General features: G+C 44.1%; 5 protein-coding genes across 5 annotated transcripts; 2 read left to right on the forward strand and 3 right to left on the reverse strand.

The window, feature by feature from the left end:
• The first annotated feature begins 471 nt into the window (after positions 1 to 471).
• LOC124348871 (vacuolar protein sorting-associated protein 41 homolog) lies at positions 472 to 4,519 on the forward strand. Its single transcript, XM_046799232.1, has 19 exons — positions 472 to 577; positions 659 to 859; positions 943 to 1,101; positions 1,166 to 1,488; positions 1,551 to 1,705; positions 1,775 to 1,993; positions 2,057 to 2,162; positions 2,225 to 2,376; positions 2,436 to 2,590; positions 2,661 to 2,839; positions 2,903 to 3,092; positions 3,154 to 3,349; positions 3,414 to 3,554; positions 3,621 to 3,703; positions 3,766 to 3,819; positions 3,878 to 3,977; positions 4,037 to 4,081; positions 4,151 to 4,227; positions 4,292 to 4,519. Exons 2-19 carry the CDS (start codon positions 665 to 667, stop codon positions 4,364 to 4,366), a joined length of 2,604 nt encoding a protein of 867 aa, XP_046655188.1. The 5' UTR covers positions 472 to 577; positions 659 to 664; the 3' UTR covers positions 4,367 to 4,519.
• A 139-nt stretch (positions 4,520 to 4,658) lies between these two features.
• On the reverse strand, positions 4,659 to 7,274 carry LOC124348978 (DEAD-box helicase Dbp80-like). The gene is made up of 9 exons (XM_046799413.1): positions 7,019 to 7,274; positions 6,476 to 6,741; positions 6,323 to 6,415; positions 6,037 to 6,254; positions 5,786 to 5,963; positions 5,618 to 5,719; positions 5,404 to 5,539; positions 4,984 to 5,338; positions 4,659 to 4,908 (listed from the first exon to the last, which is right to left on the reverse strand). The coding sequence occupies exons 1-9, from the start codon at positions 7,082 to 7,084 to the stop codon at positions 4,841 to 4,843; spliced, it is 1,482 nt and encodes a 493-aa protein (XP_046655369.1). The 5' UTR covers positions 7,085 to 7,274; the 3' UTR covers positions 4,659 to 4,840.
• Positions 7,275 to 7,349: 75 nt separating this feature from the next.
• Positions 7,350 to 8,554, reverse strand: LOC124349117 (partner of bursicon-like). Its single transcript, XM_046799630.1, has 3 exons — positions 7,947 to 8,554; positions 7,737 to 7,861; positions 7,350 to 7,671 (listed from the first exon to the last, which is right to left on the reverse strand). The coding sequence occupies exons 1-3, from the start codon at positions 8,068 to 8,070 to the stop codon at positions 7,504 to 7,506; spliced, it is 417 nt and encodes a 138-aa protein (XP_046655586.1). The 5' UTR covers positions 8,071 to 8,554; the 3' UTR covers positions 7,350 to 7,503.
• LOC124349105 (bursicon-like) lies at positions 8,551 to 10,968 on the forward strand. The gene is made up of 3 exons (XM_046799617.1): positions 8,551 to 8,869; positions 10,347 to 10,472; positions 10,806 to 10,968. The coding sequence occupies exons 1-3, from the start codon at positions 8,621 to 8,623 to the stop codon at positions 10,926 to 10,928; spliced, it is 498 nt and encodes a 165-aa protein (XP_046655573.1). The 5' UTR covers positions 8,551 to 8,620; the 3' UTR covers positions 10,929 to 10,968.
• A 109-nt stretch (positions 10,969 to 11,077) lies between these two features.
• Positions 11,078 to 26,405, reverse strand: LOC124348831 (homeobox protein prospero-like). Its single transcript, XM_046799140.1, has 4 exons — positions 26,049 to 26,405; positions 20,843 to 22,428; positions 16,808 to 17,621; positions 11,078 to 15,547 (listed from the first exon to the last, which is right to left on the reverse strand). The coding sequence occupies exons 2-4, from the start codon at positions 22,278 to 22,280 to the stop codon at positions 12,847 to 12,849; spliced, it is 4,953 nt and encodes a 1,650-aa protein (XP_046655096.1). The 5' UTR covers positions 22,281 to 22,428; positions 26,049 to 26,405; the 3' UTR covers positions 11,078 to 12,846.
• Between the last annotated feature and the right edge of the window lie 1,456 nt (positions 26,406 to 27,861).

Genomic DNA, 27,861 nt, shown 5'->3' on the forward strand with positions numbered 1-27,861 from the left:
ATCTGGTCAAAGATACGTAATTAATTGAAAACTTCACTTACCGGTGATGATAAGCATTAAGCAGGTACTGGATACTGGGTTCTTTCTCACTGAGACCACCATTCAATGTTGATCATCCTGAATAGTATGAAATAACAAAGAGATTAATGTTTTGTAGTTATTCAAATTTGAGAAATTGCAAAGAACATAGAAATGAACTTCTCACTATATTGAAGGCACATTATTCTCAGCTTTTCACTGTCTCAGTATGTGGGCCCAGAAAAGATGAAATTTTACACTACAAGCATGGTATAGAAATCCTATACCACTACAAGAAAACATTATTAAAGTTATCTTTCTAAAAAATAACGTAGAGAAAGTCTATTTCACGTCAAATCAAAAAACTACTAATCATGCTCTGTGCTCCTACGTTGCCATTTTAACTAACAAAAACCAGCAAAAACAATAACAAAAAGATCAAGAGTCGTCTGCATTTGACACCCCTTAGTGACGACGGTGACGATAAAATGTTGCAGAGTTAATAGGCGCAGTAAACGATTTCTAGTTATTTTGTTATACAGAAAAATTTCTATTATTTGTAAGTAGTTTCTCAGTTAGTTTTTCATTTTTACTTAGATTATATGTTGCCTTACAAAATGTTTCCCTTAACTAATGTTAGGAAATCATGGAAGAAACTGTTAGCAAGCTTGAACAGCATGATTTTGTGGAACAGGCTGCAGAGATGTCACACAGTTTTGTTGCTGATGATGATGATGAAGAAGAAGAAGTTGAACCTAAGCTAAAGTATGAGCGATTGTCCAATGATATAACAGTTATCCTGAAGAAAGATGCAGCCAGCTGTATTGCTGTACATCCAAAGGTAAATATGATTAATTTGACAGTGCTTGTCTGTAAAAAATGCATTTGTATTTTGTAGTATATTTTTATCATTTCCCTTTATAGTTTATGTGTCTAGGAACCAACTGGGGAGCATTGCATTTACTTGATCATCTTGGGCATTCATCACAGCAACAAGAGTTTCCCACTCATGGAATGGCAATAAATATGGTTGATATTGATAGTGGAGGAGACTACATTGGTAGCTGTTCAAATGATGGAAAGGTAGACAGAAGCATTGTTTCCATTTAGTTTTCACTTTCCAGTACACATATCTTTAATTTGCTAGGTTATGGTGTCTGGGCTTTACTCTACAGAAAATTGCCATACACTAATGGTTGATCGGCCTGTCAAAGCTATTGCTCTTGATCCGCTGTACTACAAGTCTGGTTCTGGAAGAAGATTCGTAACTGGCGATGATAGGCTTATCTTACATGAAAAAGTGTTTCTTTCTCGCCTTAAATCGACCACCTTATTTGAAGGGGAAGGTGAAATCACTAACATTAAGTGGAAAAATAGGTTTCTTGCTTGGGCGAGCACAACGGGAGTAAGAGTCTTTGACATGTCTGTTCGCCGCATAATCAGCGTGGTCAAGAAAGATATCAGCCCTGGGTATGCCTAAATTTTTAAATATTATTAGGCACTTTTAACTAAATCCCACATAAAAAATACAGAATCAACCCAGAAAGTTATCGCTGTATCCTGTATTGGAAGGATGATTTGACACTGGTCGTTGCTTGGGCAGATGACATCAAGGTCTGTGTCATCCGAAGGCGTCCGGATGCTGACGCAGAGCGACTAAATCTTCCGACACATTACGTTGAAATTGGTACGTTTACCTTGAAAAAATTGTATTTATTTTTTCTTCACGTTACAGATGCAATTTTATCTTTTCCAGTTTCGATGTTTATTATTGACTCATTCGTGGCTGGCGCTGGGTGGCTGGGTAATCATTTAGCCCTTTTAGTGGTTCCAAAAGACGAAGAACTATCTGGCAAGGGTCAAAGACCTCAAATGAAGCTGGTGGAACCACACCAGGAAAGTTACAATGAAATCTCGGCAGATGTTTTATCAATTCGTGGCTTTCAGGAATACTCTTGCAACGAATATCATTTGGGTAATAAGTCAAATCAACTTGGTATAAGATTGGAATTTACCCCTACTTTTGGCCAATTTACAGAATGTCTGGCGGAAGAAGGTCAATTTTTCATCGTTAGTCCAAAAGATGTTGTTTTAGCTAAACCGCGCAATCCTGACGATCACGTCCAATGGCTTATGGAACATCAGTAAATGCAACTTTCAAAGGTTTTTTTTTCTCGCAAAAAGAAATATCTTATTTCTAAAATAGAAAATACGAAGAAGCCATGGAAGCAGTTACGGGGCCACAAGCTCGTGAACTGAAATGCCATTCCGTTCTTCAGGTCGGTAGGACTTACCTCGATTTCCTTTTGTCGAAGGGAGAGTTCCAGATGGCTGCCAAGCTCTGTGTTAAAATTCTGGGTTCGTACAGTAATTTGTACTCACTTTAGCCGTTCTTATAAATTGTTCGTCTCAAACAGGTAAAGAGAAAAATCTTTGGGAAGAGGAAGTTTTCAAGTTTGCTCGATTGCACCAACTACGGGCTGTTACCCCTTATCTCCCAAGAGGTGAATGTAGATTGGATCCACATATTTACGAAATGGTTCTCTTCGAGTTTCTGAAAACTGATTCAGCTGTAAGAACACATAACTACATACTATGAGTCAAACAATCAAGAAATGATTTCACGTTATTCTATTTTCCAGGGCTTTCTTCGGCTAGTAAGAGAATGGAGTCCTACGCTCTATAACATTGCAGCCGTAATGAACGCTGTGCTCGAGCACATTCTTCGCCATGATCCAGATGATACCACTCTTCTAGAAGCCTTGGCTATTTTGTATTCTCACGAGAAGAAATACGATCGAGCCCTGGCAATGTACCTCAAGTACGTAAATAACAAGGTTATTCTGTTATCGCGATACGGATTTCAAAAGAATTCTTGTTTCAGACTTCAGCATGCTGATGTGTTTCGGTTGATTGCTCAACATCAGCTCTTCACCACCGTCCACGATAAAATCCTCGCACTAATGGAACTTGACGTCAACCAAGCTTGTACGTTATTCCTAGAACACAGCGAACACATTCCTTCCGATTTAGTGGTATCACGTCTACAAACTAAACCGCAATTGTTATTCAAGGTTAGTCGTTCAAATCTTAACGTTTGAGTTTTTAATTAATTCAAGTTCACTACAACTGTAGTATCTGGACGCGTTGTATCTCAAAGAACCAAAGGAAGGAAGCCGAAAATTCCACGGCCTTTTAGTTTCCCTCTACGCCGAATATGCGCAAGAAAAATTACTTTCCTTCCTCCGCAGCAGCGATTACTACCCGATCCAAGATGCTCTAGATACGTGCCAACAACGAGGATACATTCCAGAAATGATCTTCCTTTTGGGTAACGAAAGTCTCTTAGATTCGATTTCGATTTTCTTACGTACTTGCATTTTGTCGATTAACAGCTCGTATGGGAAACACCAGGGACGCCCTCCGCCTAATTATGGGCCAGTTAAAAGATATCGACCAAGCCATAGAATTTTGTAAAACTTATGACGATCCAGAACTTTGGGAACAATTAATTGGTTATTCACTAGCCAAACCAGGTATTCACAAATCTAATTATTAGTCCGGCGATAATATATCATTGGGGAATTTTCTTATTTCTACAGAGTTCGTGAACGTTTTATTGCGTAACATCGGTACGCATGTCGATCCACGTCTACTGATCCAGCGGATAGAGTATGGGGTGGAGGTAGCTTCGGAAACAATTACTTTGCATTACTGGATTTCTAATAACCTCTATCTTGTCTTCAGGTACCTGGTCTACGTGATTCCCTGGTAAAAATTCTGCATGACTACAATTTGCAGGTGCGTATTATAGGAAAGAAATGAGGAAAGGACTGTAGTAATGAGATTTGATTGACAGATTTCTCTACAAGAAGAGAGTCAAAAGATTCTAGTTAGCGATTGTTTTTCTCTTCATGAAAGACTAGTTCGAATTCATCAACGAGGCATGGCAATTCGAGGTGACGCACAATTAGATTAACGTTGAAGCTCTATTCCTAACAAAATATTTTCTTCTTAGATGATCAGATATGTGGCGCTTGCCATCAGAAAGTGATAGTTTCCGGTAAGTTAGCAAATTTTACTGTTTAATTCGCGCTACGGATTAATTTAAATTTTAAAACTCTAAATTAAGATCCTAGGAAACCAACGACCGGAATGGTTGTCTTCTTCTGTCGTCACGCTTTTCACACCGATTGTCTCAACACAGTGGTTCGTAAAAACGAATGCTCACAGATATGTTTTAAGAAACTAATTGGCGTTCTTTGAAATATAGGACACGTGTCCGATTTGCTACGCTATGAAACTTAAACCTAATGCGGCTATTTCCGAAAAATTGCGAAAACCATGACGCATCAATTTGTGATTTAAGCTTGATACCTTTTTGCTCCCTATCTGCCTTGTAAAGTAGATGCATATACATTGCAACGCGCTCGAATGTCTATTCCGTTTTCCAATCGGCGGCCTACATTGTCAAAAAAAGAATACATAAGATTTTAGATCTTATTACTACTTTCAACCAGCAACATTGCTTCCTAGGCATCCAAGGTGAATTGAGGTGTTGACCAGTGGGATGTTGGAGAACCTTCAATTACGTTTGAAATAGTTTCAAAGCTACAATCACAGCGCTTTCTTTTTGCGTGTAAATGTTTTATGTTGTATTTGAGAATCGGTAGCGATGACAGTACAGCGTTACACGACCTAAAAAACCATAGATCTCCTTCTTTCCCTTCGAAACATCCAACCAAAACATTCACTGGCGAAGCATTAAAAACAAAATGGCAATTCAGACCTCAGCCAGATATTCGTATACTCGGAATCAACTTCAATCATCCTTGTTGAGCTTTTCTATCTCGTCGACATCTTCAGCATCCAGCCTTAAAATAGGTCGTTCTGTAGGGAGAAAAATCATGACAACGAATTTGATTTCTGTGATGTTTTAAAAACCAATAGTTTTGTAAAACTTACTGAAATGCGCCTCAATAAATTGTAGAACCTGCATGGAACGAGGCCCGTCGACCAAGTTGATGGCTACCCCAGATTTACCGAAACGCCCGGTTCGGCCAATGCGATGAAGGTAAGTTTCACAATCCGCCCTTCCGTTCTGGTCCACTGGCAAGTCAAAATTGACGACCATGGTGACTTGTTCGACGTCAATACCACGGGCCATCACGTTGGTGGTGATGAGCACCTTTTCTTTGCCTTCCCGGAATCGATTAATAATGTTAATTCTCTGATCAATTTCCAACTCGCCGCTGAGTAGTGCGACAGCGTGTCCCTCTCGGCTCATGGTCTCAGCTAGCCAGGAGGCTGTTTTCCTTGTCTGTCAAAACAATACACAGTTTTATTAAATCCAGTTAAGGAACTATAATAATATATCTGTCTTACATGGCAAAAGATCATAGCTTGGCCTATGGTGAGAACACCGTAAATGTTTGATATGGATCGGTATTTGTCCTCTTTGCTCTTACAGACGACATAGTGCTGTTTGATGTTGTCGAGTGATTGCTGCTCACGGTGCAACCTAAAATCAATAAGATCAAAGAATAATATTTAAAGGCCGAGAAAAACAAAAGGAATGTCACGTTGGCAGCAAACTTACTTGAGCACGACCGGATTCCTGATAATCATTTCGGCAAACTTCATAACGTCCTCATCGTATGTGGCGGAGAACAACATCATCTGGCACGATTTCGGTAGCAACCTTGAGACAAAAAAAGGTTAATAAAGGGCATTAAGATGGTAAACTGTTTGCAAAGTCGACACGTACTTGTGAATTCGAATGCTTTGATCCTGGTGCCCCTGTGTGGCAATCATAACGTCAGCCTCGTCGAGGACGAATACTTCTACTTTAGTCAGATCAAAACAGCGCAATTTCGTTCCCCAATCCAGCAGCTTGCCAGGAGTACCAATAAGAATGTGATCGTCCAACTGAGAGCCACGAGGAACTAAAACAAAATTATATTATATGAAATTGAATTCATGAAAAGTTGAAATAATTAAAAAAAAGCAGTTCATTACTTTCTTCGCCTCTGACAGCGTAGCGAATCCTAATGTGGGGGCAAAATTTCGCCATTTTTTTGGCCACTTCGCCTGTTTGAATAGCCAGTTCGAAAGTTGGAGACAAGCAAACGACGTGAGGGTAATTTTTCGTCACATCCGTACGACTTAACATGGCTAAAACGAAAGCAGCAGTTTTTCCAGTACCAGACTGCGACTGGGCTATCATGTTTTGAGGTCTGACAAAGTAGAAAAACATTAAGGGATGTAGGAATAAAAACCTAAAATTAAATATCTTGATATTTACGGATCAACTAGTAATGTAGGAAGTGCAGTTTCCTGGATCTTGGATGGAGCGTCAAATCCCATTGCATGGACGCCCTTTAAAAGCTCAGGACGACTAAAAAAATTCGAAAATGTATAAGGATTCTTTTTTTTTGTTGGCATTTTTTCAACTTACAGATTTAGGGCTTCAAAGGTCTTGACTGAGTAGAGTGGTGAATTGGGATCCTTTCGCTGAACCTCCAGGTCATGATGGTTTTCAACAAGACCTTTGCGAATTACTTTCTGTAGAAGGGACTTTTCAGCTGCAGATATCTTCTCGCTTTCTTCAACGCTTCCTGCCAAGCCTTCTTCAGGAGTTGTTGCTGCTGCTGTGGCGGGCTGATCAGAGGGGACCATCCAAGCAGGAGGATTTTCCTTATTTTGCAGGTTAATATTGGTCATCTGCGATTAAAAATAAACCATCAGCACAATTATCTGGATTCTAATTAAACCATACTGCACTTACAACTAGTTACACAATAGCCTACAAAAGTTGCGTCTACAAACTTCAACAGGTGGGAAAGTTACAAACAATTAAATAGTAGTTTAATACTAGTCAAAGTATTAATTGTTTAGAAGAAGCTATAATTTTTTATAACGGCAATACGAGTGTAATTTCTAAGCACTGTTAACTTAAGTTAACAGTTCGCTGTCAACGTAGCGATTCAAAAATTCAAACCTTGTTCGTCACTTCTTTCTCCTCTGCATCCGCCTCTGCTCCCCAATCCAAATTTGCTGTCGCCATAGCCGTTTTTTTCCGCAGGAATTTATAAAAATCTTACAAGCAATTAATATTTCGCTCAACTGGCGTAAATAAAATGCTCTAGACAGCTGCCAATAAACCCCTAAATTAACTAAAAAGAAACGAGGATTAGGCAATAAGATTACGATGGCTGGACGACTCTGCTTGCCGTTTAAGCGAGTCTGCTAATAAAGCCGGGTGTTGCCAGATTCACGAAAATGGCTCCGGGATACGCATCGCGTCAAAAAGATTTGCCAAAGAGATTTCGTGCTATTTTAAGGACGTGTATCGATGTGTTGGAATCGTTAGCAATTGTTCAATACACTCACAATCAATTTTACACAGACTTCATTGGATTGATGATATTATGAGTTACAATTAAAAAAAAAAAACGACAGACGTCAGGCGTCCAACGTGTGTGTTTATTCAGCGGAATCGCCGCATCGGAAACATTTGCAATCGGCGGGTTCGCGCATTTTGACATCCAAGGAAGAACTCTTTCCGGTCAATCGATTTCCGTTAGCGTCGTAGCAATGGGTCAGCGTCACAACTCGTTCCCTAAGGAACGATTCACGGCAGCACATGCATTCCTGCATCGTCAAATTGAATCAATCATTTGAGCTTGGATGAATCTTAAAAAGTGATTGATCAATACCTTGAGAAATCCGGAAGGATGAACAACCGATGGTTGGACTTGAGAAGAACACGATCCTTCACATTTAGCGACACCAATATCGCCTTCACAAGTCCTCGACAGGATCCCACCGTCAGTGTACTCCTCTGAACGACCATTAAAAGAAAATACAACCGCGATTATTCACTCGAAAAATTTTGAATTGAGAAAAACAGTTCTCTTTTATTTTACCTTTGGTGATGTGAATCGTCGATGGAAGAGTTTCACAAGTGCCACTCATCAAATTCGTTTTGCTGGCAAGAGTTTCCCGAGACGAACCGGCACCCAAGAGAATGATCAAAACGTACCAGAACATGATATGATTATTGTTTGAGTTATTAAAATGTTAAAATGATTTTTTTGTTTCTAGTGAGGGTTGTTGCCCAATTGCTGTCGTTTCAATACTGAAGTCGGTGACGGACGATCGAGGTCGTTTTGATGTGTGGCCGGCACTTCATTAGCGCCGTTTGATACTTACCAGCACTGCGGGTAGCGATGGCTTTTACCTGTCAATCACGGGATCATTAAAATAGGAAAAAGCGACTGCCATGTCTTTCCCGCGGTGCCGAAATGGTCCAGTAGCACCACAGGAGACTGCACTGGTTGCACATATCGTTAAATTTCTTTTTTAAAAAGAGATATAATCATTGTTTATGGTGGGGAGTTAACAACCATGTCAGCTGCCTGGAAAAAATAATAATAAAAAAAAAAACCTTCTGCACATGACAGGGAACGGTGGGGCGAACGCCTATATTTGACTGACCGGCTGTCGGACATTTCGAGTCATTAGATCGTCGAACGAGGTTAAAGTCGGAGGTTTTTTTGTAAGACACACAAACAAGCTCCGAACGTGCACGCAACTCAGAATGTCGTCCTTCACACATCAGGCGGCTCCGTCGACGTCTAAACAACACACAACTGTTAATAGAAACCAGAGCAGCAGCTTTTTACCGCTTCTACCGGTCATGATGTTCCTACTTGTGGGATTGGTCTCCGTCATCCGAGCCGATGAGTGCCAATTAACTCCCGTTATTCACGTTCTCCAGTATCCTGGATGCATCCCGAAACCGATTCCGTCATTCGCCTGCACCGGTAAATGCACCAGCTACGTCCAGGTAATAATCAAAAAGATAGAGAAATTATACAAACTATAGATTTCACATTCACATCAAAGTAATCAGCTGGAGGAAAGAAAGAAAAGAAAAAAACGGAAATTGGTTGGGCAATAGAGAAATAAGGAAAACAAGTGACGTGACAGCTTATTTTCATGTATGTTTCATGTTTTCCCGGCGCGCGAATGAAAGAATCACGGGAGGACAAAAGAGAGAGAAATGAAGAAGAAGAAGAAGAAGAAGAGATTGCAACTCATTTCCGTTGATGGCATCGTTTTGGGGGGATTTCTTTTTGTGATCGATCGGATCCTTGTGCACGGTAGCGTATGGCGTCTCATACATCATCCGACTGCCCGCCGACGCTGGGCCTCCTCCTCCCAACTGCCCAATGAATACCTTTTGCTGGTCACCCTTCCATTCCACCACATTGTATAACAAAACACCACAAGACAGCTTAGTATATATAGGGGGCCGCATTGGGCAGCATTGGCGCCTGTTTCAGACTTTGATTGCGGTCATGTGCAATACGCATTGATGTAGTAACTGTGCTGGAATATCTAAACGAAGGATCCGTCCACCACCACAAACTAGAGATAGAAAAATATATCCTGACCAGTCAAGTAATAGCAAACAGGGAGGAATACAAGAGAGGCCAGAGGTGATTGATCAAAGCAATCCGAGCGAATGAGAAGAACACCCTGAGTATACAACATGTACATCTGAGGGAAGGAGAAGAAGAGGTGTGTGTGTTGCGGACGCATCGGGTCGGAAAGATCGATGGATCTATGTGGCATGGAGAGAAAAAGAAATAGAAAATCACGGTAGTATAAAAAAAAAAGGCCAGCCAGCACGTAGAGACCACTATGTACACACACACAGAGAGAGAAGAATATTTCCCAGATCTAAGAAAATGAAGAAAAATGGTGAAAAACCCTTTCCGGCAACTGGAAATAGAAAGCCAAAGAAGAAGAAGAAGAAGGGGGCGGTCCAGGAATCTAACGTCTCAGTCGGACGCCTTGACGGAACTCCCAACAAGCCAAGAAAACAAAAAGGGGGGAGGCAGCTTGGTGCTGCACATTTATAGTATCATTAAGTTGATTGTCTCGTCTGACAACACACGAAACAAAAGAAATACAGAAGAAGAAGAAGAACCCGGGCTATTTCATACAAGTATATCCAGTAATAAGTAGGAGGTTCAGAAGAAGAGGAAGAAGAAATAATGTTTTCCACGCGTCACGAACTATCATGTGAGGCCATCTCGCGTGCCAAGTCAATTCCCTTTTTTTATATATTCTTCTCCGGTCGTCCCTTTTATTTTTCTCCCCTCCATTTTCTATTTGAGAAAATCTCGTGTCATGATGATGTGCTGGTGCTACCCATCATGTACACTGTATTGTGTGTTATTTCCTTTTCTCTCACTCGTTTTCTTTTATTCTTTTATTCTTTTTCTTTTCGTTTCTTTTTATCTTTTTCTCTTCAGGTTTCCGGATCGAAACTGTGGCAAACGGAGCGTTCGTGCATGTGCTGCCAGGAGTCAGGTGAGCGTGAAGCCACCGTCTCCCTGCTGTGTCCGAAAGCCGCACCTGGAGAACCAAAACTGCGACGGGTAAATAATAATAATAACAGTTCAATTTTGGAAATTGTTCACTTTGTCGTTCCCGCATAAGAAAAAGGAATTTAATAAAAAATAAAAAAAGAGAAAATTCCAGCCAAACTTTCGCGATAAAAATGACAATTTAATGGCAAAGTTACCAACAAGAAAAAAGTTTCACACTTGAGAGGAATTTCTTACATCAAAGAACAAAGTTTTTCAGTCGACTTTGTTCTCTACTTTTTTTTTGAAACTTTTTGTGAACCGTTTCACGCAACGAGTGTCTATAAAATAATCTCCGCTTTACTCACGAATCGTTGAAAAAAAACTTTACCTGTTTCGCACCAGGTCGTGACACGGGCTCCAGTCGACTGCATGTGTAGGCCTTGCACGGCCCTGGAAGAGAGTGCCGTCATGCCACAAGAAATCGCCCGCTTCCTAGACGACGGATCCTTCCCTTTCAAACTCTAAAAAAATACAGAAAAAAGAAAAATAATTATTATTACAAAAATATATATTAGTCATCGTCGTTGTTTGTAATCCAACTGTTGTTCTGCTTTGAGAAAACTAAAACAAAATTCATTTCCCGTTTGTTTGATTTTATTTTTGTTTTTTCGAGGATAATATCTTTCTATTTTATTGACGCCGTATATATATATACAATACACACGTTTCAGAAGTCTATATATAATATATATAGAGAACACGAGTTTGAAATACAGACATATGTTGTGACAGCCATGACATGTACAATTATTATTATTTATCATCATTCAATTATTTTCAAAAGATTTTTCCCAGTTTTTTTTTCTTCTTTCTCTTTCGTAGATTCTGACGAGCGAAATAAATGCGAACGAAAAACAAGACAAGATTAACTCCTCTGCTGTCGTCGAGACACACGTATACATATACATACAGTCAAAAAAACATACTGTGTGTGTCTCTCGGCTTATAAAAACAAAAAAAAAAAAAATTTGTAGACACTGTACACAAAGAAAACCAGACTTGTTGGCTCTTCCATCTTTTAAATCTTTTGGTTATTTTTTCGATTAATTTTTTTTTTACAAGACATACAACGTGAATATATGTAGGATATCATAAATGTCTATTACAAAAAGAGGACAAGGATGTTAACAAACAAACAAAAAAGGTTTGGAGAAAAACAGAAATAATTTGGTGGGATGGAGGTGTGAAATAACACACAGGTGGGATATTTTCATATTGGGTGCGTAGGTGTACAAGAGAAAATTGCCGAGTGGCAGACACACCAAAATAACATCGGTCGCCGCTCGGTAATTTATCTCCCATCTCATAACATTCAAACAAGTTCTATACCGTCAATCAAAAAAAATCCTTTACATAAAACAGAGGAAAGATTACAAATCTCGACTCAGTTTACAACTGATGATCATTTGTCGTTAGAGAGGGAACGAATTTTTTAAGACAAGGAATCACGAAAACTTAAATTCAAGATGCGCAATGTGTTTATAGTTAACAATTAAAAAAAAAAAAAAAAAATGTTTTGTGGGGGGAATTTAAATGTGTTTTTTGTTGTTTTGTTTTTACAAGATTTTGAATGAAATTGCCCGGTCAGTTTGATTTGTTTGCATCCGGTATTCTCTCTATCTCACCCACCCAACAAAATTTGTGTAAATATTTTTTTTTGGTTTTAACTTTATTTATTTTAATTGTTTCTATATTTATTTGTCGTCGTCATCTTTTTTTTTCCACGTTTGAAAAAAAAATTTTTTTTGGGATATTGTTTTGAAACTAGAATCGTTTGCAGGTACCAAATTCACGAATAAATGAACAAGGAGTCAGTAGATGGGGAAGAAGCAGTCGTGTTCTTCTCGTTTTGTTGGTATTTCTTCTTCAATCCATTTGAATGAGAGCGTGTGTGTGTGTGTGTGTGTGGGAGGGAGGTGCGTGTGTGCGCAATCAGATTTTGAATTTAAACAACAATCCCCTCCAAAAATAACCACAAAACAAAAAAAGAAGGGAGACAATAACAATGTCGGCCGTCCAGTTTTGGGTGGGAAAACAAATGTAAAAGATCACGTTATTTTCCTCTTACCTCTTTGATGCTCACATTTTCTCTTCGAGGAAACGGGGGGAAAAAAAATATTTTCACGTCATCAAAATAAACGCACACGCACTTTTTGTTAACTCGAAATTGCCTTTTGCCTCTTGTGTTTCTGCCGTGATTGTTCGCCGTGATTGTTTGTGTGTGCTGTTGGCCTCAAGAGATGAGGCCGACAGCAGTTTCACTACCCACGTGGAAACTGGAGCGATTCGTCGTTGTTGTGTGTCCTGCTTTGGCTAATATTAGAACAACTCACGGAAATTCGCATCCGCACAAGGATCTGGTCGAAATTCTCGACCTTTCTCCTTACATATTGACGTCATGATGCGTCAGACCTGGGGATGAACTGGCCCCTTCCGGCCCTTCCCGTTCGTCTTTCAACGTCGGAGCAGCTGGCTGTTGCTGTTGTTGCTGTTGAGGATGATGCGGAGGAGGCTGCAGATGGCCACCGTGGACGACCGAAACCGATGCGTATCGAGGGTCGGCCGAGGCGGAAGAAGGCCGCAGGGTCACTTGGGACGTCATCGGCGGCAAGACTTGGCGGTAGCGGGTCGGATCCAGCACGGTAGGAGCACCGCTAACCACCACCTGAGAACCGACAGACACAGGGATGTTGGCCGGAACACCATAAGGTGACTGACGTTTGCCCGGAAGAGTAGCGTAAACATAGTGCTGTTGTTGTTGCTGCTGCTGTTGATGTTGTTGCTGCATCTGGAACTGTTGTTGCAGTTGCTGCTGCTGCTGCAGCGCATAATCTTGAGGAGTGGCGTAATAGGCGACTGATCCGCCCGGCATCTGCTGTGACACGGGCCTCTGCTGCTGTTGCGGATTGGTCATGTAGGGTCCAGCGGGTGTCGAGACGGTCATCCTCAGAGGCAGCTGATGGTGGTGTTGCTGCTGTTGTTGTTGTTGGAGGAGGAGCTGTTGCGTGTGCTGCTGCATCATCACGGCCGGAGCGTAGTCTCGAGTTGGGGATAAGGAATCCGGAAGAGCAGGATGGGCATAGGAAGGGTGCTGCATCATTTGAGGCTGCCTGCGGATGGTACCGTAAGCAGCGCTGGCGTCAATGGCCGAAGAGACGGAAGAAACGGAAGACGTTCTCTCGAGGAGTTGGGGTGCATGCGGATGAGCCCCAGGGGCGACGGAAGAAGAAGTGGTAGGGGGATGACGGATCATCACAGGTCGCATGGGAGCCCTCAGGTGTTGGTACAGATCGCCAGTGGATCCGTAAATGTTCATGACAGAGGCCGGTCGATTGGTAACCATGGCGTTCGGATGAGCCGTTCCGGCGTTGTGGAGCAGTTGCTGGTGTTGGTGGAAGTAGCCGGCATCCTCGGGAAGGGCTGGAAGATGGACCGAATTGGACATGGCCATCTTGGCCGATCGTCGCTTTTCGCGCGGATCCAGCAGCGCTTCCGCCTGGATGGAACTCTGCTCCGCATAAGACGACCAGTTGACGTGCGTTTGTCCGGAAGCTCTAGCGGCCGTGACGGCCGGCATAGGACCGGCCAGTTGGGCCTGCATTTGCTGGATTATCTCAGACGTCGACCCGAATTTCGTCTTGATGCCTCGCACCGACGGCCTCCGCAGGAATCCGTAATCCTCCGCCTCGTCCGGCTCCAGTGCTGCGCTGTATCTCTTTTTGATGCGGTCGATCCGGCCTTGGGTGGCGTCCTGTCTCACGAAAGCTTGAAGCTCGTCTTGAGCGCATCCGGCGTCCGTCGCAGAGTCGGACATGCCCGTCAAACTCGTGTCGTGAGAACTCAAACCTAATCCGCTGTCGCCCGAACTTCCCGAACTCCGCGATCCGCCCGTCTCGTCGCGGGAGTCTTCCGGAATTCGATGGTTCGCTGGCATCAAGTAGAGACACTGAGAAGGATTGGCTTCCGGCGCTCCTCCGTTGCCGGAAGAGGCGGCAGCGGCAGCGGCGGATATTTGAGCATGGAGTGCGGCATCAATATCGTCCAAACTGTAAGAATCGTTGGCTGAAGGACCCTGGATGACGATTTGGCCGGATTGGTGAACCGCCAATCCGGCGGGATGACTCATCAGCTGCTGTCCACTATTCCGCGTGACCAAATCGACGGCTGCCCGGTAGACGTGATCGACTGTCGGCACCACGTTGGGTATCCGCCCTAGCGTCTCTGTTCCGGAAGCCCCGGAAGAGGAAGAAGAAGAAGCCCCAGTGGCCGTCGTGGGCCCGGATAAAGTGGCGCTGGACGATTTGCCCGCCAATCCGACGATGTGGATCAAGTGAGGTTGCTGCTGCTGTTTCTTGGAGGGTTTCATCTTGGGCTCCACTTCCGCTGGAGGTGGAGGAGAGAAACTGCGGTTGAGCGCCGAATTCGATGATTTGTTCGTGTCCTTGTTCTTATCTTTCGACTTGGTCCGGAAGAAGAGCTCGTTGAGTTTTCGGTACGTGCTCTTCTCGCCTCCGCCGCCGCTACCGCCGCCGCCGGATTTACCAGGTTTGGCGCTGGGCACGGCCGACGACGTGTTGGCCGCTTCTTGCGCCTCGCCAGTTCCGGAAGTCACCGCTGACCGCAGAGCCGTTTGATGGTGGTAGTGGTTGTCCTCCTCCTCTTGGCCCTCCAGGATTTGTTCCGCATTCTCGAGCGGAACGGAAGCGTAGGCGGCAAGTTGCATGGCCGCCATTTCCAGATCGCTTCCTCCGTCGGCCGCTTCCCTCTCTTCGGCCACGCCCGTCGACTCTTCCGTCGCCTCGTCATCAACATCCGTCGTCGTTAGCCATTTGAGCCGCTCCACCAGGGAATCGGCAGCCGTCGGCGGAGTGGGATCCGTTTTTCGTTGTTGTTGTTGTCTGGCAGTTTCAGCCGACGCCAAGCGGATCCGCTTGATGATTTGATAGTAATCCGCCGAATAGTGCACCCCCAATCTGGCGGCGGCAGCTGCCGATGCCGCTCCTCCTCCTCCTCCTCCGGATGCTGCTGGATGACTTTCAACCGCATCTTCTGTCACTTCCGTAACGCGCAAAGCCTTTTCATACCTAATAGCCGAGGGCAATAGACAAAAGCAAAAAAAATGTTAGGAAAATGAAATGAAAACAAACGGGGGTGAACGAGGAAATCCAATTTATTCCGCCCAGTTGATCAAGCGTGAAATCAACTTTTAAAAAAATGCGAGTCCACCATTTTTTGTGTCTCTCGGTCAAGAGTTGGTCCCGAAATGGGGAATGGATAATAAAAGCCCCACAAAATGGACGAATAAAATTGCTATCAAACGACAACGGCCTTTCGCCTATAAACCGAGAAAAATGTGGGCAGTACTATCGAGGTTAACCGCAGTCATCAGTGCGTACACTAATGGATAGGAGGGAAGGGCTCGGGCCTTGTGATGATCCTGCGGTTTGAATAACAACAACAACTAGAAAAGATGAGGAAAGAAAGAAAAGAAAAAAGAAACATTATGTCACGGAACATGTTAAGGATATCCGTAACGCTCCGTTAGACATACATCACATTCCGTCAGAGAATTCAAGCGGAGATCGCTGAGCCATTGCAACGGGGAGGCCGGCCAACAGTCAACTCTCTACAAAAAAACTATGTAATGCCATCCAACAGAGATGAGGGAAGGGAGGGGGGTTTTGCAGCTAAAAACATGCAACTTTTTGAAAGGGATAAACTAGAGAGAGGAGACAGACACACAATCAGCTGAAATTGACGAGCTGGCAAAAAGTCTCTTTTCTGTAGCTACAAAGTGCACAGAGTTGTAGTCGAGTATCGAATGACGGATCGATTGTTCCCCATCCAAAAGCCGACGGAAAAGATCAAAAAGGAGAGAGGGGGGGGGGATGCATTGCACTTCTTTATTGGCTATCCGAAAAGGGATAAGGAAAGAAAGGGGACTGAAGAGAGAGAGAAAAATTCAACGAAAAGAAAAGAAGGAATCATCCAATAATAACAAGAAAAAGAGCCTAAAGAAAGAGAAGAAGAAATAGTATATCTCTTCCCGTTGGTGGATGGATAGTGTCCTATATTAAATATTAAAGGGATTCGGGGCGCGTGCGGGTATCGATTCTGGCGGAAGGGCGAACCCCCCCCCCCCATACACCATCCAGTTCTCTTCCAGACAACACACACATTCCATTCGATTCCGTTTCCAATTCCCCCCCACAAAACAAAAATTTCGGGGTAAAAAATGTGGAATGGCTACACATTATTTCTCATCTTTTTACTGGAAAAATGACGACCACACGAGGGGCCTGGGCGTCTAGCGGAACGAAAGGAAATAATGTTTGTTCAATTACTTGAGGTCGGATGCGTCGGTAGTGTCGGTGGTGATGGCCGAGTCGGTCGAATGGCCAAGAAGGGACGTGACGCCCGTCCTGGAAGAAGAAGAGGCGAACGAGGACACGGACGAGACGGACGACGGAGCATTATTGGCTCGAGCGGCTGTGGTCAACCGCTGGATTTCGGCCTCTGGCAATTCTTGGAGAAGCTTTCTAGCTCGTGGGAACAGCTGCTGGAAGGCCGAGTTGTGATGATGACCGCCGCCTCCTCCACTTCTTTGAGACTGTCCTCCGCCGCCGCTGGGCGGGCCGCCGGTTGCATTGGCTGCAGTCGCGTTGCTGGCTCCGTCCTCCGAATCTCCTCCACCCTGAGCATCGTTGAGATGGATGAAACGGACAGCTGGCGATTTTTCACCGTGACGTGACAAAGTGGCCTCTTCTCCAATGGCGGATGAAGCGCCGGCTGAAGACGACGTTGAAGAGCTGTTGTTCTGACTACTGTCGTTGTTGCTGCTGCTGTTGTTGTTGTTATTGACGGCTCCTCGCCATAATTTGCCTCCTTTGAGAATGCCCGTACGGGGAGGATCCGGCAAAGGAACGACGAGATCGCCAACTGCAGGGCCGTCACTCACTGACTGCTGCTGTTGCTGAGGCGTCTGCTGCTGCTGCAGTTGTTGTTGTTGTTGTTGTCGATTTGCGTGGCTTTTTGGCGATTCCTCCGACAACTGAGAATCCATCCAGCCGTTGTCGAGCGCTTCCGCTTCGTCGGCCATGCCCTCTTCATCATCATAGTCTTCAGACTCCCATGGATCCACTCCATCGTCGGCGAAGCCTATAAATAAAAATCAGCAAAGAGAAAAAAGGAAAAAAAAAATAAATAAAAATCAGACGGGTATTCATCAATCCAAGTCTTGCTTGCTGCGCCAGTGCTGCCGAGATTCCGCTTTTAACTCTCGACAAGACCATAACGAAGGGGGGCGTGCTAGTGTAGCACCAGTCTATACAACCCCTACTGAAAAAAAAAAAACATATTCCGATTGTCGACTTTCTTCTTCTAGGAGAGGGGGGGGGGGGAGGTTTTCCCAGGAGTTGTCACAATTTTCAAAGACTCCTCAGATGAAAGAGAAGACGGAACGAGGAAAAAGGGATCGGGTGGCGCGGCATCGCCCACTTCTTTTCAGAGTCTCCTAACCACATAATATGGGATACCACCCTACCAGTGTGTGTGTGTGGGGTGGGGAAAAAAAAAGAGATCGAGTCCAACTTTTTTTCAACCTACTACTAAAAAGAAAAAAATGTAGTATATTTCCGTCATCGTCACCTGCAGCTGGGGAAACTGCAATTGTATATCCTTCTAGTTTTCGGATACCGATCAAATATCCGTCAGGGAGAAAAAGTCTACGAGTCGTGTCGAAAACGGGACTGGAATTTCATTACCCCCTTTTTTTATTTTAACACTTGCCTAGTGATTTCTTCTTTTTCGCACAGACAACAGGAAAAGTGTTTCAAAGCAAACAACTTTTATATATATGTACTAGAGGAGAGAGAGAACTTTTGAAAGTAGTCTACTAAACTATCAAAACAAGCTCCATCTTCAAACAATTTTTTCTCTCCTTTTCCGGAAGAGAAATCCAGCTCGTGTACAGTGTGTTGCACTGCACATTATTACTTTGGAGGACTAGTGGCGGGGGGAGGGTAGGGATTGTGTCTATATGAAAAGGGCGTTTTCAAAATAGGTTTCAGCAACCACTCGACAATGGATCCTCAATGAGTTGCCGAACCCCATGATACCAAAATATTGATCCCCTTTTCCATCCTCTCTCTCTCCTTACTCTGACTCTCTCCCCTCCTACGTTATAATCCTGTCGAGCTGTGCAAAAAAGGAGGGAAAGAAATAAGAAATAAGAAGAAGAAGAAGAGAGGGAGAGAGCACACACAATAGGTCCCGGGGACTGTGTACCACTAGTGTACAACCCCCTCGTCCGAAAAAAAAGGATTGGCTTTCTGTTATACTGCAAATGTGCGACGTACGAACAACAGGACGCGGTCTGATGACGACGATAAGACTCGAGTCAATTTGATCAGGTGTCCATCACATTTCCATCAGTGGGAGGGAAGACCAGATTCCAATCGCCAACAAAACATGTAATAATCTCAACCTGGGCAACAACTACACACACACATACAAAAAAAAAGTAGGTGGAGAGGGGATGATGCCCTATTGTATACTACGGGGCTTCCGGCGGAATAGAATCACCAGAAAAACACAATCAATGGAGCAGTACGGTCAAGTGTTGATGATGTAAAAACACACACACACTAGACGTGTATTTCTATCTACATCAAATCTATCCAATTCTATAAGAAAATGTCCTTCTTCTTCTTCTTCTTCTTCTTCTTCCACGTTTTCATCCGCCTTTCGACCTTCTCCTTTCCTCCACCCACTCACGGCGAATTGCGTGGCTGACAGAGAGAGAGAGAGAGCCCAAGTATCGATCGATGGCACAAGGTTCTCTCTCTCTCTCTCTCTTATTTCTAGACTCTTCTTGTGTGTGTATATGTGTGTGTATATATAAGCGATTCTCATCCGCTGACGCCGCTCCATCGTCTCTCTCTCTCTCAGTCTCCTCCTTTTTTCTCTTCTCCTTCTGTAAAGGAGCGGCGGCGGCAGCGGTGGAGTGAAGACGATTTCAACGAGAACATCACAAAGATGGCCGACAATAGTGCAAGGATCTATCCACGTTTGCCTCCTCTTTTCAACTGGGCCACAATCCCCCTGGACGAAAAAAACCCTCCTCAATCTCTCACTCTGTGCACGGTAAACAAAAAAAGACGCACATTCATCCGGACACGTCGGATTTATCAAACGCAACCGGGAAAAAAAAAGAAATAAGACGCCCGGATTTCGGATGGAAGTAGCAGTGAGGAATCAATGGAAACGACAAAATAAAAATAAGCAGCCGCCATCTGTTGAGTGAGTCCAATCGGGTCGAGAAAGAAACAATGCCTTCCTCCCCTACCCCCCCACCCAACAACAACCCCCTCACTTCCATCCTTCCACCATCTAAATGCGCGTTACATCCATAGGAGAGAGAACAAGAGTCTAACGATACAGTGACGGATCTCCTCGTCGGGAGTTGCTGCTCTGCGGGGCGGTGCTATCGATCGGCACTCGGCCAGATGGACGCGGCCGACGTAAAACTAAAAAGAAGAAGAAGAACTTGATTTTGTTGTGTAGCGCGCGAATCCTATCAACTTTGCTGCCTCCCACACACTGCCAATCACCACTCGATTTTCCCTCTACGTGTGTGCATTTATCCATCCATCCACCGCGACCACCACCGCTGGCGGATTTCCTATTTTCCCCTTTTAAGCCCAAAGTAAGTGGGAGGCGAAAAGCGACGAGGAAAAAGAGTCGGACTTGATTTGGAGGACGGCGGCGACCTAATGAGAGAGGCCAACGGCGCACCAGCCTTTTACGTCAAAGGGGAAAACAAACCCACTATAGACTCGCATTTTGATTCGACGATAAGGTTCATTAAATGCCAAACAAAAAGGGCCACCACACGAAATATTCATTTAGATATCGACAAAGAAAAGAAAAACAAGGAGCCTAGACCCTGGACTCGTTTCCATTTTTATCTTGTCATTCGACATTGGGTGAGTGGGGGGAAAAGAACAACACACAACAACCCGCAACGTTCCTGTTTCATCACTAGAAATTCCTCCCGACTTCCTTTAGAACACGACTGCCATCATCAAGTCCCGAAATGAAATAAAAAACCCGAACTCAAAACGACTATCTGGTACCGATACCGGCGACGGCTGGAGCGATGTAGAGATAATAGAATCTAGCATGCGGAAAAAAAAGTTATTAGATATGGATGGAAATCTCTCTCTCTCTCTCAGCCTCGAGTTGTTTAGCCAACAACCAACCAGGAAAGAAAAGAAAAGCGCGATGGAAATTTGAATAATTTAGAAAGGCGCAGTTGTTTGTCAAAAATAATAATGAAAAGTTAAAAAGGACAAGAGGAAAATAATAATGCCACTTGCCGGATAGATGGACGTGGTTTTCCAGATCGACCAAGGCGGCGGCGGCGGCGTAGAAAGCGGCCGCGTCCTTGTAACCGTCGGGAGGACTCAACGTCCCGGCTTCGCCCGTCGAGGCTACAACAGCCGGCGCTGCTGATCCCGTGACGGGTCCGTGACTGACACAAGTCGACGTTTCGGGCAACTGCAGTTCAAACGAGCGAACGTTGACTAATTGAGGCTGTTCCGTCGTCGTAATCACAAGAGAAGCTGCCGAGGAAACATTGGCTGGATCGGCTAATTCGGCTTCCGCCTGAGCGGCGGCCGCCGCAGCAGCTGCTGCTGCCACGGCATCCAAGTGGTAGAGCAGGTCGTACTCGTCATCGTCAACGTAAATGACGTAATCGCACTCGAGGAAAGTGTTGAGCGCCTCGTTGAACCGGACCCGGGCCTTTTTGCGCAACGATTGCAGCTGCTGCAACGTTCCGGCCACTCCGCCGCAGCGGCCAGCCGTTGGCCTCTTTAGCGCCGATTTGAGCGGGACTCCTCCTCCTCCTCCTCCGCCGGAAGAAGAAGAAGATGAAGAAAGACTCGTGTTGTTGATTTCATCACAATCTCCTCCTCCTCCACCTCCTTGCGTCTGCCATTGTGCGTGTTGTTGTTGTTGATGTTGTACCGAGCCGGAATCGTAGTGCGACTGGCGCGGCATCTTGTCGTCGTGCTGCTGATCGTCCGACTTCTGCGGAGCATCCAGGGCATCATTAACGACACCAGCGTGGATGATGTTGATGGACTTTCGACTCGGTTGCTGCTGCTGCTGCTCTTCCGCCTCAATCACTGAATCCTCCCCATCCGACGACGACTGTCCTCCAGTGGAGCCGCCGACAGTTGCACTGCTGTTGTTATTAATCCGCAATCCGCTTCCGTCGCTGGAGGAGGAAACCACACGATAATGCACTGCGCCACTTGCACTGCTGCTGCTGCTGCTGCCGGAATCCAGACAAGAGTTGCCAACTGAACGTTTTTGTTGCTGTTGTTGGACGCGGTCCAAATCGTCGACGGATGACGACGAGCTTCGCCGAGGAGACTGCGGAGGTGGAAGACCTTTCTCGTCCGTCTCTGACGGTCCAATGTCGGGCGACGGTTGGCGCGTATCCGCCCACCCCTGAGCGGCGGCGGCCGTGGTGCGATGTCTGTCCGCAGTCGAGTGAGGTCCGTAGCGGAGCTGTTGGCTCAAGTTGACCGCATCGCCACCGGGTGGCGTCGTCGTTGGCGCCGACGCCGTCGTCGTCGCTCCTACTACGCCCCCTCTTTCTCCTGTTGTTGTTGTCGTTACCCCCGACAGTCTACTGGACTGGCATGTCACGGAAGTTATTCCTGTATTAGATGATGTCGTCCACCTGCTACCGCCTCCGAGGAAGACATCCACCTGTCCAGACCCAGCAATCTCGTTGGCAACCATTCGACCTGCTGCCAGTTCTTTCACTTTCTCTCCTTTTCACCTTCTTTCTTTCTTCTTCTCGGAATGAAGAGAAAATTCCGGCTCCGCTCTTTCGTGACTATTTATTTTAATCCCACCAAGCGCCTCCGGTCTAGTCAGTCACCACGCCCTGTAGTACGAGGAAAAAAGAGAGAGAAACAAAAATAGATCAAATTATGCATACATCACATTGGTAAAATCAATTTTTATTTATTTTTTTCAATGGAACCAAAAAAATAAAATTAATTAAAAAAAAGGAGGAAGAAATCAGCCGGGCGGAATTCCGGCGGGAGGGGACAAAAAATGTCATCATCATCATCATCATCATCCTGTTTTTAGTATTCGGCTAGGAGGGGGAATAAAAATGTCGACGTTTTTGTGCATGTCGTGTTGATAGAATTTCAAGAGCTACTGCTACTGCCCCTGTATTTTTTTTTGTCTGTGTCGTAATGAGGATGATGAACGACATGGATAGTGTGTAGTGCACTAAACCGTTTCGTGTGTCCTGTGTGTAGTGCTGCCGTTGCCAGGTTTCACACGCTAAAAAGTCAAGGGGTATACTACCATCCGTCTATCCCCAATCTCCTTTTATTTTATTTTTTGGTGATCATCCGCACCGATATTCGACTCTTGCCTGTGACCGCCGCTCCCCATCCATTTCCTGTTCTCGCCTTACTCTTTTCCAACCCACCACCAAACTTGGTTGGTGGGGATGTGATGCTCATTAACGAGACACAACACAAAAAAAAAAGGAAAATCTCTTAACGATGGATATCAGTTTGCTGCCTCCTCTGAGCTTACATCATCCATTGATGACTATTAAAAGGAGAAAAACTGCTGATCCGATCGTGTTTGAACGATTCCCACGAGGCTATCATTAAGTAATTGCCAATTGGTTAAAGGTAATTACCAAAAAAAAAAAGGATAACGATCTGGAATTTTCCCGACGACGAAATCTAAACCCAACGAATCAGTTCACGTGTGTGTGAGGTTTGGTGAGAGAGAGAGCGTGACTGATGCCCATTGGGGGGACACTTACGTAATGCTGCGAGTCCGCAGTAGATGCAAATGAGGCTAAAAAAGCTTAACGCGCACATTCTCTCTCTCTCTCTGTGTATGTGTCGACTGCAAAAGAGAGAAAGGTGGGGCCCCTGTAGGGAAAGGAAAGGTGGAAGAGTATATAATAATAATCATAGTTGAAAAAAGGAGAGTCAAGGTAACACGCGCGCGCGCCTATCTACGGTTCGGCAACCATATGATTTGTGCCCCCCTATGACAAAGAAGAATCCTTGCGGAGACACGGCAGATTGAATTTCGTCTCGATTCGCAACAATAGGATCCCCTTTGAAAGTTTCCCATTGGCCCGGAAAAGATAATTAAATTGGACACAAATCCCAGTCAAGTTGCGGCAACCAATTTAAAAGTCCCCGACAGAAAAAGAAAAATAAAGAACCAGAGGGGCCCTTTTATACAACTCGATGTAAACAAAAGAGAGAAAGACGGGCCAAAGGGGGTCTCCACATTTTCACAATGGCCAGTCAGCCGCGAGTAATAGAGAGAAAGGGTTTTTCTATCTCTCTCTCCCCCAAAAATAAAGAATTTCACGAGATGAAAGTTCTCTCTCAGTTTTGTATTTTCTTCTTGTGATGGGGGACTTTCACTTCTACCATGTGAGAGAGATTCTGTCGGCCCTGTTTGACCAGTTGTAACATCATCTCATAGTAGTAGTAGTAGTATAGTAGTAGTAGTCGTAGTAAGTTGAGGAATGTCTACAGTTTCTCCTGGCGGTTCCAAACTGGTTCCAGCGCGGTTTACAAACCGACTGCAAAACTCGATTGAAGAAAAAAAAAAAAAACTGCTAAAATATTTTTTAAAAAATTATTATTTTCCACCTGTGTCGAGGTCTCTCTCTACCATAACCTTATATAGATTTCTCTCTGGCATACGCGCGTCTCGGAGCTACACAACATGAAACCAACGAATGCGACTACGTGACTCGAATGACCAACTGGCCATTGACGGTCGCCAACCTCCCGAATTAAAGAAAATTGAGAAAAAAAGAATTTCGATTTTGTGCAAAAATCAAAAAGCTCTCTCCATTTTGTGAGACGAAAGAAAAGTTTCGATGATTTGGGAAAACTACAACTTGATTTCAAGTTGAGGCCAAGTTCACTGTCAATTAATAGGAAATAATTGACCAACTTTTAAAAGAGTCCAACATTTCCCAAAAGAAACTCGTGACCATCTCCAGATGTCCTTAAAAGTGAGCTGAATTTTCAAAAAAGTAAAGGCTAAATTCGTTAGAGGTCAATCGAGAACTGGTTAAGCTCGTGTGTTTGTTATCATACCACATCCACCGTTATACTTGTCTCTCTCTAGAAATTAGCAGGGGCCGTTCTCTCATCTAAACAACACCCAAACTAGTTGAAACAGGTCTAGAAATTGTCGCCACAGAGAATGATGAATAATAATGGCTTCTCAGAAAGTCATTCGTCGAAATTGATTGGTGAGAGAATACAACAACACATTTTTGCGGCGACCTGATTTGTTTCGACGCAACACCATAACCAATCATTTGATTATTATTATTTCTCTCTCTTCCAGCTCCGTTATAATATCGTACGAACGACTCCCAAGTAGAGCGGAAATGGTGACGAGAATTGCGGGAGGGAAAAAAAAGAATGACCACCAAAACACATGACGTGCCCATCTTTTTTTTTTATCTATCGTGAAACCAATGATAACCACAGCGGGGGGAAAAAGAAACGGTAACACACATCCCCCCCCCTTCCACCTCAAAAAGAACCTTAACAATGCTACATATCTGTGTCAACTGATAATGATGATGTGTGTACTGGTTGCGGCTAAGCTTTGAAGAAAGATAAGAAGAAGTAAGAAATAACACCTGTGTGTTGCTTTAGATACGTTTTCCCTCCGCTTGACAGCTGAAGGATCCGCATTGGAAATTGTGTGTACATGCCTGCAGGTCATGCCAACGGCCTCTTATATATTTTCGCTGGCTTCATAACTCAGTCAAGGGGAGAAAGAACAAGAAAATATAAATAATAATAATAATAATTCCCGACCGAAATTTAGGCCGCCATTCGGTGACCGGTTTTTTCTCTCTTTTCTGGCGTGTTGATGTTCCCATTGTGTTTCATTCTGTAATAGTTGGTTGCCGTAAAAATATCTCTTTTCTTCGAGTGTGTGTGTAAAAAATTTTTTCTCTTTTGAACGAACGGCTCGACGCGATCAGAGTCAGCAGCGCGCGGGAAAAAACATGGCCAACTTCTCACGCTCTATTGACGGGACGGTTGTTGTGTTGGCGCAGTCAAGCGAATAGAGGGCTCTATATCGTTTCAACCCCAATCATCTTCGCCGTGTCGTTTAGATGACGGAAGAAAAAAAAAGAGATCAAATTGTAAATAAAAAAAGAACCTAACGGGAAAATTCTTAGCCCAAAAGTGTGGCGACATGGTGACGACATTTTTTAAGCCGATTTTGCCATCCTCATGACGCAATTCCAAGTGATAAAAATCGTGGGTAAACTACACGAAGAAATAACAAAATGGCACTCACAAAAATTTGAAGAAATTCTCCTGTTACGCCATTAAAAAAGCTCGAGGGTCTTAACGAGTCAACACAACACACGCGGGTTATTCGGTTGCACCGTGCATTATTACTCCATTCCGGTGATCAACACGTTTCTCTTTCCGGAAAAAAAATGATAACTATGCACCCACTACTAACCTGTTGTGCAGCACGCAATTACGTTGGAATTTCTCGTGATGTCACTGCAGCAGCAGCACAGTGGTATCCAAGTCTGGAGAAGATCGCGGGCTTTTTTAATGGCGGGTAGGCCACCATCGTGTGGGCACACAGACAAACGTTTCGGCCAAACCACGTGATTGACACACACACACCACACAGAGCAACTGAAATTATTCTGCACAAAAATGTCTCGTCACTCGATCAAAATCACACAAGTTTTATTCGTCGTTATAGGTCAAAAAATGGTTCGTGCAAATAACAAAAAAATTTTGTGGGTTTTTCACGTTTTCATTTGAGAGTGTGTGGCGTTGTGTCGGCCACCAAGTCGAATGGGAGACTGAACACATTTTTGAAAAAGGAAAAAAAGTTAAAGGAACAGACACACACACGAGGAGAAAAGGGGGCGGGCCCTGGCAGACTATTTTTCGGGGTGTGTGTGTATAATTGTCTTGATTTTCTACGCCGCTAGGTGGTGCTGGTTGCCGAGATCCCCCAGGCCTTTTTCGACAATTGATACCCACACACACACACACGGTAGAAACGTGCAAGTAGTAGGTATACAGTTTTTAACCTTATCACACAAAATTGTTGTCCCCTTTTCACCATATATAAATTCCCTCGTCCAAATGTCTATTTTTGACCAGAACAAACAAAAGAAGAAGTAAAAACATCCTCAGAGAATATAATTTAAGGCCCGACAGATGCTGTTTTCGAGCTAGAGAAAAAAGAGAGAGTCATCGAGCTGCTTTATATGTTTGCGTACGCCATTCAAAAGTCGCGCTATATACGATAATAATAAGAAGAAGAATCTAGCAGAACTGCCATATCCCCAAATAGCTCTATAGGCCCCTTTTAGGAGAAAATATAACAAAACAAAAAGAGCTTGGCTGCTGCTGGACCCCACTATAACAAAAAGGCGGTCGTATAATAACGAGCCGCAGTTAACACTTAACAGTCATCTTATTCTTTTTTTTTTATTTTATTTTTTCGGTGGTCCCCAAATAATAAAAAAAAACATGGTGGCTTCTTCTTCTTTTATGGCGCAGGATAAAGTTCAAAACTTTAGATTCGTGTGTGTGTGTGTCGCCGACTGTGAGGGCGATCCTTGTATGGCCAACACACGTTTCGGGGGTTGTTGCGTCTGTTGTTGTTGTTGTCGGTATAGTTTCCCCCCTTGTTTTGACCGATGGTTGAGTGCTGTGTATATTTATACTATAAGGGTGGAGCTATTTGGGAAGAAGAAGGAAGAAGAGGGTGAATACATATACAACCCCTTCCGGTTTAAGTGGGGGGGATCATTTCCGGTGGATCTATTGAAATTTCTTCTTCTTCTTTCGCTTTAAGTGAAGCCGAATAAAGTATACGACACACTTTACATATATAGATACGCAACGTAGTACAAGAGTCGGAAGTTGTCGGAGCTGATTGTGTAATAACACGTTTTGCGTGTTGCAAGCGGAGAAATGCCCGGCGGCCATTTTGACGGATAGTAAAAACGAAATAAATGTTTCCCCTTGGAAGTTGTTGTTGTTGTTGTTGTTGTATCTAGTAGTAGTCGTAGTATGCTATAGTAAATAGGAGAGGAGATATAGGCAAATAAGGGGGAGGCGATAAACAAAATGGCCCCGGTCCCGGTGTGGTGCCTTGAACTTGACGAGCAACACGACCTTGGAAGAAGATGGCCAGGTTGGATGTTCATGCGGGAGTGGATATATACAGTGATAATAAATTTAAAAAAAGAAGAAGAAACAGCGACAGCATTTCAACCCACACAGAACGCACACAAGTCAAA

The sequence above is a fragment of the Daphnia pulicaria genome, chromosome 7, assembly GCF_021234035.1.
Source record: "Daphnia pulicaria isolate SC F1-1A chromosome 7, SC_F0-13Bv2, whole genome shotgun sequence".
Taxonomy (NCBI): domain Eukaryota; kingdom Metazoa; phylum Arthropoda; class Branchiopoda; order Diplostraca; family Daphniidae; genus Daphnia; species Daphnia pulicaria.